The following is a 12,011-nucleotide window of genomic DNA, read 5'->3' on the forward strand; positions in this document are numbered from 1 at the left end:
GAGTCGATGGAAGAATTGCAGCGAAATTCAACGTAGCTCCTAACTGCTTTTACAAAAGAATACTTGCTTTGAGTCTTTGACTAAAAGAAAAACGACCGGTGTGTGGTGAGGGGAGAGGAGTACATTGAAGGCAAGCTTTCGATTGGAGAATAATTTTTTAACTAAAACTCAAGAGAGACTCTCTTGAGTTAATAGCCAGAACGAGTGGAATGTCTCATTTTTAAATTCTTGACCAGTTTTTATCTCAAGTCACTATAATAATATCTCAGGTAGATCTTCATTGTTTCTTTTTAAATTGATAAGTTGATAGAAATTAGAGTAACAATAATTATTATTTTTAACTGTTCAAAATTTTAGATATTCCTACCGACCACACATATAACACTTCGTACTTGCTGACTTAAAAAGCAGTCTAAAACAAAACAATATTCTTATTTAAGATAAAAAATTACTTAAATCTTGAATGGCCTGGAAAATAAAGAATTCTTTTGTGTACATATTATGATAAATGTCGGGTAAATTTGAATGTGATTGTGAGGCAGTGGGTAGCCAGAAGGGCTGTTATGCACATAGGTCTCTTAATAGACTCGTCATGCCCCACTGAGGGTTACCAGAGACGAATGTATTGGAAAAATCAAGAGACACTCTGACTTAAAAAACTTAATGTTCCTGCATAAACTGTAGGTATTACCCAGATATTTGAACTTGCGCGTGCTAGGCACTTTCCGATAACGTGGTCTGCAGTTTCATCTTCCCCTTAAGACCACCAGCATTTGTCCGCAAGGGTGGAGATGGCGTGATTAGATGCCGGTGTTCCGGTTAAAGATCTGTCACTAGCCGTTAAATAACAGGAAGAAAATCTAGTTTAAACAATTGATTTTATATTTATTTGTAGGTTTTTATATTTATTTGTATGGTTTTTACTCCTTCGTTAGGTGTAAATTAAAACAATTAAAAAAATAGTTAACTAACTTATTTACACACTTCCATTACGAAAGCCGATCACTTACTCTTTATTACTTCTCGAAATATTTACATTTACAACTATTTATGTCTAATTTATATCGCGCGCCAATATTTTGAACGTTACTGCAATGAACTGACAACTATTGGCGATGCTGCTCCTTATATACTCGGCAGAACTCTATACTGGAAGATTCTCGCTAACCTTCGAGACATCGTGCGGTGTGCAATTCAAGTTTACAATATCATTACATACTATTTTAGTTCGACAGAAATAAGAAAGAGAAATTTCTACAATCTTATAAGTTCTTGAAAATGATGTCCATTTTCCTGTAAACAATAATAAAGTCTGTTTTTGAACTTCTCTCTATCATTTCCAAAGACTTCACCGGGAATTGACCGACATATTCTGGTGTAATTCGTCTTGATCTGAAAATCAGCAATATCAGCAGATTGTGTTTTATAAATAATGGATTTTAGATGTCCTCAAAGAAAAAAGTCTAAGAGTGTTAAATTGTTAAGTTTGGTGATCTTGCAGATTATTCAATTGATCGCCTTCTGCCCTCTCACGGGTAGATGACACCTTTAGCTTTTACCTTAAAACGAGAGGTCTAAAAATATCCATTTAAATGTCCTCCTTACAAATTAAATTGACGTGTTTTTCCGATTGTTCATATTTTTACTGCAAGAAAGTTACTAAGGATAAAAAGTTTTCAAATTGACACCCCACAAAGTAACCATATTATAAAGAAGCAATTCGTTCAGCTCTAGCGTAGCAAATGAAAAACGTCGTCAGAAAGGTTGGAAAGAATACGTTAGACACTCCCGTTGTCAATGGTCAAAACATCACGTCAGCTGTCATCCGTCAAACTTCTCTCATTCTTTTTCTCTGTTTTGAGAAGCGACCAAAAGTACGTTTTTGTAAATATTCTTAAGAAAATCCGGTAATTTTACGTTAATCTCAACATTTTTTCATAATTTAATTTAACAAGTGTTAAGTCTTAAAGCCATCGAATCTTATTCAAATCGTATTTTAACCGACCGTCAACTTTTTAGGTAAGAAAAAATGGGTCGTGTTATAAGGGCCCAGAGAAAGGGTGCCGGATCCGTCTTCAAATCCCACACCAAAAAAAGGAAAGGAGCGCCTAAATTGCGTTATCTCGACTTTTCCGAGCGACATGGTTACATCAAGGGAGTCGTGAAGGATATTGTCCACGATCCAGGTAGAGGAGCCCCATTGGCATTCGTACATTTTAGGGACCCCTACAAGTTCAAGACCCGTAAGGAACTGTTCATTGCTCCCGAGGGAATGTACACTGGACAATTTGTTTACTGTGGAAAGAAGGCTAATTTGCAAATTGGTAAGTTATTAAATTGTGTATTTATGTTAGGTTAGCCATCTGTTTATTCCCTTAAATGTCATAATGCTATACCATTTTATGAATTACATATAAAATTTGTTACACATTAGTCCTATGGTTGGAACTTTTGCTTTGGTGTGACATTCAAATTACAAAACAGTTTTACCACTAACCAGAACTTTGATTTATTCTTGACATGTTTATAGGAATAGACAACTTCTAATCAATTGAAAATTAGATGCATATGAAACCATTCTTAATAGGGATAAAGATTCATTCCCTTATTGTCAAGTGTATAGTTTTGTTGGTGTTACATCTTTAGTACATAAGGCCACCTTTAAGTAGTTTTAGTTTAGCTGTAATCTTCTCCTGAAGATACTATCATCATTAGCAAAACACATGTCGAGAATAAAATAAAGAGTTTGGTTAGTGGTAAAACTGTCTTGTTATTTGGTTACACATGAATACTACCAAAAAAAGGTGTGAATAAACCTGTTGCAATATGTTATTGAGAAACCAATAGGAATCTTCATCTTAATAACCATATTCTACAATTCATTTTCCATATATACCACTTTATGGGAGACAAAACTGTGATTAGGGTATTCTTTTGCAGAACTTTCTTGAACTGTATGGCATGGAACAGCAAAATGTTATTTCTAATCAGATGCAAAGAAAACTGAATCTTATACTTTTTAATCTTATGATCAACAATTTAAGACACTGAGCATTCTCTTGTAACAGAGGATTTATGCCACTCATCTCTCTTTTCTTGTATTGACAACATACCCGCATATATTTTTAAGGGATGTGTTGATTCTCTATCTCAACCCCTGGCAAAAATTTTTAAAATTTTTAACCCTGTGCACTCGAGGGCTCCAGAGCAGAGCCATTTAAAATTTATCTTCAAATTCAAGGGCTTCGCTACAGAGCCGTCGAGTACAAAGGGTTAATATTGCCTAGTGAACTTAAGACAGCAGTCATTACTCCAATTTATAAAGGTTCTAGTGATACAACTTCAGTGCAAAATTACAGACCAAGTTAGTGTTTGTGTGCAATAGCAACAATTTTTGAAAATATTTTATTTAATGATATGTTACAAGCTTTTGATGACAAATTTGCTATTCAACAACATGGGTTTTTACCTAGCAGATCCACTGTAACAAACCTTTGCACATTGACCGATACAGCCTCAGAAGCAGTTTGTAATAAAAAGGCTCAACTAGATGTTGTTATGACTGTGCGAAGGCATTTGACAGGCTTGATCATAGGTTATTTATTAATTGATAAATGATGTGCAATTCACTTTTCTGGATTGGTATGTGGCTTTATGCAGTCTTCAGAATAGAAATCAAAAGGTGAAAGTAGGAAACTTATTTTCAAATACATTTGTCTCAACATTGGCAGTGCCTCAGGGTAGTAATCTTGGCCCCTTACTGTTTCCAATTTTCATTAACAATCTACCATTTTCCCAAAGGCTAGTTTTTGCTTTTGCTTTTCATGATTTTAGAATATTTAAACAAATTACTTCTCTTAAGGATTCTAAAGACTTACAGAAGAGTTTACATAATATTAGCAAGCATCATGTAATCAGCTTTACCTGAAAAAATAGTGCTATATTATATGACTATAAATTATACAATATTGTAATTAGTAGAAAGACTGAATGCCAGGACTTGGGGGTTTATTTGCAATCAAACCTAAAATTTAATAAACAGGATATTATTATTAAAAAAGTACTGAATTTTGTTATTAGAAACTCAAGGTGGTTTAAAATAGATACTGTAATTAGACTGTTCAATGTAATAGTTTGACCTCAAGAAAAGGTTCCTTGTAACAACATTGAAAAAATTCAGAAGCAATTTTTAAGGTATCTTTATGTAAAACAATAATATGTATCCATATTTATGGTGTCTTACAGAAGTATGTTGACTACTTTCAACATAGTATCTTTAAGTTTAAGGAGAGATGCTCAGTCTGTTATTTTTATATATAATCTAGTGAAAACAAAAAATATAGTAATCTGAATTTAATTAATAGAATAGATTTTAATGTCCGCAAGGTAGCCCTTAGACATACAAACACTAAGTTATGTGTATTTGGCTAATCACCCCTTAAAACCATGCTAACTAAGTGCAATAAAGTGATCCAACTCTGATATAGATATTTTTAATATAAATGTTTTAAAGCTTCAAGAAATACTACTTTGTGTGAAATTAAATGAATTTTATAATCCACTGTTTTATAATTCCTTATTATTATACTCAATCTTATTTTATTTTGCTATGTATCTTAGTACTGCCTTTATTGACCTGTAAACTTTTCCCTATAGGTTAATTTTGTTTTATTTAGTAATTTTACTGTTTCCTTTTTATTAGGTTAGTTTGATTTTGTTTAGTTGGTAGGCACTCCCTCATTGTAATTACATTATTAATGTGTTTTGATTGGAGTTTAAATTTAGAAAAAAAAAAATCTCCATAAAAAAGTTAAAAATTAAAAGTTAATTTCTTTAAAAAATATCACATTTGAACTTGAGTTTATTTAATTACATATTTTCCTTGGGGCTGGTGATGCTTTGTTGAAAATGTTGTAAATGTTGAAAATGCATAATATTATGTTACCATGTGCTTATGAAGTTACCCAAATGGGTTGGAAAAATATCTCAACAATCAAAATTGTTAACTAATCCCTATGTAAAGTAGTTTCCTAGGCAAAAAGTAAGGAGTAAAATAATGCATTAAGCAAGAGTTTTTTGTTTGGTATATAAGATTGTCATTATTTTTTTGAAGTCACCATTGTTGATGCAGGCATTTTCAGAACCTATTTTGAGGTTGTTGTGAGAATTCTATATCTCTATAAGATCCATCCAAAGATGAGCCTTGCGGGAGTCTTTACACATCACCAGATCTGTTTCATTATTGCCAATGGTCAACGAATGGAAACTGACAACAAAAAGTTTTTTTTAACAACTTACAACACACATGATGGTGAAATTAAAACTTTATATTCCATAAGTTTTCTATAAATTAGAGTGGACCCTGCAAAGGTTGGATTGAATGAGTCATATCATCTCTTTCCAGTCAAATAGTTTCTTGGTGATCAGGCTAAAAAATAGTATATTGTACTAAATATACTCTCATTTGAAGTATAGAATTATTTCCTAGGGTGACAGTGCAGAAACTGATAGAATCTGTCCTTTGCATTAGAAACATATTACCTAAAATGAACGGAAACCTGCAAGCAAAAATTTAAAGATACTATGATATTAACACTGCTATCTACCAATAATGTTCATTACAGCAAGTCCAAATCTATTTTCAGAACTTAATAGAAAATATCTTCTTAATAAAAAAAAGCTAAATGCAATTTTAGCTTCATTGCAAAGAGCATTCAATTTAATCTGGTAGAGATATTTAATAGAATGTCCATAGAAATAACTGTGGCAAACAAAAAAAAAATATTTTATTGGAAAAATTGAATATTATTTGCTATATGAATTTGTTAAGACATACTTTTCTTTGATTAAGCAGATCAATAAATTGGTATACTGGTCTTTTTTTGTCTCTTAAATTATTGTAACTATGCTATTTTCATGGTATAATAACCCTTCTCCTAACTATAAATTGTTTTTACAATGTTCTAAAATTATTCCATATCCAAGTGTGTTGAGATTGTAAAGTGGTCTTTTAAGATTGTTGCTTGACTTTAAACTCAAATAAATGTTCAAATTCATCACTATAAACCCAAAAAGAAATCCAAAATTACCTAATTTTAAGCACATGTGTGCTTGGTCAAATCAATTAGGTAATTTTGGATTTCCTTTTGAGATTTTAGTGACAAATTTTAAAATTTATTTCCTTGCGGAAGATTCAGTATTTGTTGTGCCACCATGAACTGTGAATTCACATTTTCCATTAAAGAACACTTTTGCTTGGGAGTTTTGGGACCAAGTTTTAAATTATTAGATTTTACTTGGACTTAGTAGAATTCATTTATTTATTGAAATAAATTAATATTCTCTCCATCCAGATTGCATTGGATTTGCAAGGTTTAAAACGAGGCAAATTTATTCAACAACCTAAAGACAATAACATATTAAGAACTTACTACATTGCCTTTATTCATGGCCTGGAGAAATGTCAATGGTATGTGGTTGTATTCAAGTTTTAAAGAACACCTGCTCTTCAATTTTGGTCCTCTTTACTACTTTAAAGTTAAAGAAGTAAAGGCCATTTTATGAATGGAGTTTGTACATCTCTGACTATCATTAATTGCCTACAGTTTTTCCATAATATGTTTTTAACATCAAGAGCCTCTTGATATAACTAATGACATTTATCTAGCTGGGTTATGGCATTCGACAAATTGAGTTATCATACTAGTGATGCTGATACATCTAAGTAAAACAAAAATATGTGATTTTTTTTAATCTGTTATCAAATAAATGTTGAAAGAACAAATAGTTAAATGGCATAAAGTGGCCCATACAAATCAGTAATTAAATTTTATTTTATTCCCTAAATGTGGGTTTCAAAAACATACCTAGCAAAAAAAAATAAAGTTTTTACACCTGTCAACAATTTAGGGACTATGCTTGTTAAAAACTTCAATTTTTGGCGAGTTAACTGTACATCAGATCACTACACAGTACACTTTTCTTTTTCAGGTAATGTACTCCCAGTTGGAACCATGCCAGAAGGTACCATTGTGTGCAACCTGGAAGAAAAAACCGGTGACAGAGGTCGGCTGGCCCGCGCATCTGGCAACTACGCCACCGTAATCGCCCACAACCACGACACGAAAAAGACCAGGGTCAAGTTGCCGTCGGGCGCTAAAAAAGTCATTCCCTCAAATAACAGAGCCATGGTCGGCATCGTTGCCGGCGGTGGTAGGATTGACAAACCCATCCTGAAAGCCGGTCGTGCTTACCACAAGTACAAGGTGAAGAGGAACTGCTGGCCGAAGGTACGTGGTGTTGCCATGAACCCCGTTGAGCATCCTCACGGTGGTGGTAACCATCAACACATTGGTAAAGCTTCGACTGTTAAGAGGGGAACCTCGGCCGGTCGTAAAGTTGGTCTTATTGCTGCCAGGAGGACTGGTCGTATTCGTGGTGGAAAGGTCGACAGCAAGAAGGACGATTAGACGTATTGATTTAATAATATGATTTTTAAGTTATTTCAGTGTTTTATTTTGAATTTACCTCAAATTAGCTTTCTCCATTTTCTTAAATGGTTAGAAATCCATTGCAATCTCGGAAACAGATGAGGAGAGAATATTGGTTGAATGGGATACATTTTCAGCGATTGGAATTTTTTTTTACAAGCAAGTGCTGCTTAGTTTGCGATTGTCTATTGGCGCTTTTATAATGTTTGAAAAAAAAACTTGTGATATAATAATCGATTAAGAAAATATTTTTTGAAGTGATGCATTTGATTTGTGACAATTTTTATCTTCAGTGCCATACCGTTCTTCGAAACCAGTTTGATTTATCGATATCTTGCTACAGATAAGTATAGTGTAATATATAATAAATATGTAAAAATGTATATGTAATATACAGGGTGCCTCCGATTAAGTCGGCACTATTGGTATCTTTGTTAATATTTAAGATACAGGGTCGTTTAAATTAGCAAACTAGTAGGATTTTTTCTGTTGATTAAAATGGTAAAAACAGAAAAAAAATTGAACATCGCGTTTTCGAAAAAATGTGAAAAATGTACTTTTGTTAAATGGAATCCCCTGTATATTTTTACATAAATCAAAAGATAATAATTTTCTTAATAAAAAAGTTTATTTACACTAATAGCCTAAACCTAAAAATTACAGAGTTATAGCGATATTAATAATTTTGTCAAATTTAGGCAAGTTGGCCTTGAACTTTTTAAGAGCAAAACAAATAAATCATTGTTTGAATAATAAAATGACAGTAGCCGTAGAAATTTTATTAAATAAAGAAATACTGACAGTTACATGTTAGCAAAGTTTGTGACTTTTGTAAAATCTAAATTAGTAAAATGCCTTTTACCCATATTGAAAAATGTGATATGTTAGAATGTTACCTTGTATGTCGAAAAAATAGTGACAGAGCGCTAGAAGAGTACCGCCAGAGATTCCAGACTCGTAACTTGCCAAACCGTAGATACTTTTTAATTCTCTACTGAAAATTTAGAAGTAACGAAAACGTGTTTTAAAGAACTAGAAAAAGGAACCAATTTATAGTAAGCGAGGATGTTGAAATTTCTATTTTGGCATATTTTGAAGCTCATATGGAAAGCTCAACTAGAGATTTAGCAAGAGCTTACGGTGTGAGCTTAGTAACAATTTGACGGGTCTTAAAAAAACACAAATTTGTGCCATATAAGTATCGACCAGTACAAACATTGTTGCCTGGCGATAACGAAAGAAGAATTGCTTTTTGCAACTGGTTATGTAATGCATATGAAGCTAATGATAATATTTTAAGCCATATAATTTGGAGCGACGAAGCTAATTTTTCAAACAAAGGTATGTTTAAACGTAAAAATCTACACTATTTGTCCCAAGAAAATCTTTTCCTTACTGATCCCAGAAATCGTCAAAATCAATTTAGTATAAACGTGTGGTGCGGCTTAATAGGAAGCCAAGTAATAGGACCTGTGTTTTATGATGGCACTTTGACTGGAAGGAGATATGTTATCATATTATCTGGAGCGCTAAAAGATTATTTGGATAATGTTAACTTGGAGAGTCGGCAACAAATCTATTTTCAACAGGATGGAGCACCTCCCCATCAACTAAATGATGTAAGAATATTACTTAATAGACTGTTTGACGATAAATGGATTGCGACACGTGGCCCGATTCGTTGGCCACCTAGGTCACCAGATCTAACCCCTCTAGATTTTTATTTTTGAAGTTACATAAAAAATGAAATGTATAAAAAAAATACAGATCCGTTGATGAACTTCAAATACATATTAGGCAAATAATTGGATCAATAGATAGAAGATCAATCTTAAAAGCTACAAGGCGTGTGCTCAGAAATGTATTGAACAAGATGGCGATGTTTTTGCTCATTTATCGTAAATTAGTAGTTTTACTTGATGTTATTTATTTCAAACCCAACTTGCCTAAATTTGACAAAATTACTAATATCGCTATAACTTTGTTATTTTTAGGTTTAGGCTATTAGTGTAAATAAACTTTTTTATTAAAAAAATTATTATCTTTTGATTTATGTAAAAATATATAGAGGATTCCATTTAACAAAAGTACATTTTTCACATTTTCTCGAAAGCGCGATGTTCAATTTTTTTTCTGTTTTCACCATTTTAATCAACAGAAAAAATCCTACTAGTTTGCTAATTTAACCGACCCTGTATCTTAAATATTAACAAAGATACCAATAGTGCCGACTTAATCGGAGGCACCGTGTATACTGTATAAGTTGGTATACTCTTATGCATAATAAAAACTTTTATTGCCAACAAAATTAAATTACAATCATAAAGCAACGTCGAATACAGCGCACCGTTTTGATGTTTATGAAAAAAATAGATTACAAAATGTATGTACAGGGTGTCCCATTTTGGGTACTTTTGCAGGATATCTCGCGTTATTTTTAGAGATCGAGTTTCGGTTTTCGCAACACTGCTACTTTTTCGTAAAACTAAAGATGCTGTTAACAAAATTTTCATAGTCGTTTTATTTTTTAAAATACAGGGCATTTTGGGACCCCCGTCGTGTCTCCGTTATTTTTGCAGTTTTTGCAAAAGTAAAAACTTATAGATTTTTTTCCATAGAATCTAGTGATATACATTTTTTTTTTGATTAATAGTTTTTGAGTTATAACCCAAACTTATGTTTTTTTAAATGGAACACTATATATTTATAGTTCATAAAATTGGCCTTTTTTTACCTTTTCAAAAATATATAACAGTATGGACTTATTTTCAAAAATACGCAAATAACTAAGAATTTTCTAAATTAAATGCATAATAGTAGGCCATGAATAACAATAATAGACAAATAAAAAGTTACAAATTAATAACGACGAATGGGGAATTGCATAATTTTTTATTTTATTAAATTTACGGGAATCCCCATTTTACAAAATAAATGTACAAAATAGATTATTACATAATAGATAGCTTAACCTAGTGAGTTGATACAATGTAAATAAATATATTGTTAGAAATTAAACGACAAACACTCTTAATTAATACTTTATAATCCGTCTCACGTAAATTAAACCAAATACAATTATTTTATATTATAAACACGAGCGGCTTCTATATCCGAGCACGGAGAAGCACAGAATCGTCCTGATATAAAAATCCACCATCATAACAAAAAAACAATTCCTCGGAATTCAGCGAAAAATATATCGGATCTCAATGGTGTTTCAGCATTCTGGCTTCGCATGACCGGCGGCGGCTCGATGAGGTATTTCTTATCGGATGATTTCTTATAATATATATATCTAAGAACTGAGTTGACACCATTACAGCCATAGTCTGCTCAGGCTATTCTTAAAAACGGACAGTGAACTACTACATAAATCAATGTTATGAGCGTTTAAGACACTCAGAGATCTATCGATAGAAGAATGACAGCCATATTCAGTTCTGTGCATAGAAACATGATAAGGTGAAAATTGCGTAGAGTTCTATTTGGAACATAACATTAAGACCCACTTTAGAAAGAAGGTCAGGACCATTAATCATGCCATTACACATTCACACGCCTTTTGGCCAATGTATCCAGGTTAAGTCTTACTCTCATGTCCTCACGATGGTACTCGTCAAAGCTAATGCCTTATTCTGATATAGAGGAGACCACACTACTGAAGAGAATTCGAGATTAGATCTAACCAGGGAGACATAAAGGAGTCTATAGGCTTGCAGAGAGGATTGTGTTTAATATCTGTTTACAGCACCCAACTTAGTCCCTTTAAAGTTAATTTTAGACATGTGATGAACAAATCTCAGATGTTCATCGAACCACACGCCCAAATCCTTGACTACAGTCACATACTGCAAGGACTTACCAAGGATACTATACGTAGAATGGAATCTCTTCGAACCTCTATGAAATGATATGTAGCAACACTTGGAAATATTGAGCCTCAATCCGTTCATCACTGACCACTCATACAAAGCATCAAGGTCTTCCTGAAGTTTGGCTATATCATTCACCTACTTAATCTGCATGTAGAGCTTCAGGTCATCAGCAAACATACTTACAGAACTATGATTGATGATCACATTAACAATATCATTCACAAATAGATTGAAGGGCAGAGGGGCACAGTGAGATCCCTGAGGAACCCCTGAGACTACATTAGTAGGTGCAGAAGTACAGCCATGCACCTTCACACTCTGAGTTCTTCCTATCAGAAAACTCTTTAGCTATTTTAAGAGGAAGCCATGAAAACCAGCACTTTCCAACTTGGCCAGCAAGAGACCAAAGTTCACCCTGTCGAAGGCCTTGGAGAAGTCGGTATAGACCGCATCAGTGACATCAGTCTGAATCCCCCCCTCCAAAGCCCCCAACAGATCACACTCGTATTGAACCAAACTGCTGGTTGTGGATTTCCCAGAAGAGAATCCTGACTCTTTTTCACTAATGATTCCTTTGCATTGCCATGTTAGCTGACCGCAAACCAAACTATCAAACAATTTGGCCAATGAGTTTTGAATACAT

The 12,011-nt window shown here is 33.1% G+C and overlaps 1 protein-coding gene across 2 annotated transcripts; it reads left to right on the forward strand.

Annotated features, from left to right (window-relative positions):
* The first annotated feature begins 1,777 nt into the window (after positions 1 to 1,777).
* On the forward strand, positions 1,778 to 7,502 carry LOC126743552 (60S ribosomal protein L8). 2 transcript variants are annotated; one of them, XM_050450695.1, is made up of 3 exons: positions 1,778 to 1,874; positions 2,020 to 2,324; positions 6,991 to 7,502. In XM_050450695.1, exons 2-3 carry the CDS (start codon positions 2,030 to 2,032, stop codon positions 7,467 to 7,469), a joined length of 774 nt encoding a protein of 257 aa, XP_050306652.1. In that variant the 5' UTR covers positions 1,778 to 1,874; positions 2,020 to 2,029; the 3' UTR covers positions 7,470 to 7,502. The 2 variants fall into 2 exon arrangements, with proteins under 2 accessions (XP_050306652.1, XP_050306653.1); XM_050450696.1 differs by having other exon boundaries at positions 1,831 to 1,907.
* The last annotated feature ends 4,509 nt before the right edge of the window (positions 7,503 to 12,011 follow it).

This window comes from Anthonomus grandis, chromosome 13, assembly GCF_022605725.1.
Source record: "Anthonomus grandis grandis chromosome 13, icAntGran1.3, whole genome shotgun sequence".
Classification (NCBI taxonomy): Eukaryota; Metazoa; Arthropoda; class Insecta; order Coleoptera; family Curculionidae; genus Anthonomus; species Anthonomus grandis.

Excerpts from the sequence above, each read along its gene's own strand:
- LOC126743552 (XM_050450695.1), top strand. The coding sequence starts at position 2,030 with ATGGGTCGTGTTATAAGGGCCCAGAGAAAGGGTGCCGGATCCGTCTTC. Across the intron at positions 2,325-6,990 it reads GAAGGCTAATTTGCAAATTG|GTAATGTACTCCCAGTTGGA; the intron begins GTAAGTTATTAA and ends TTTCTTTTTCAG.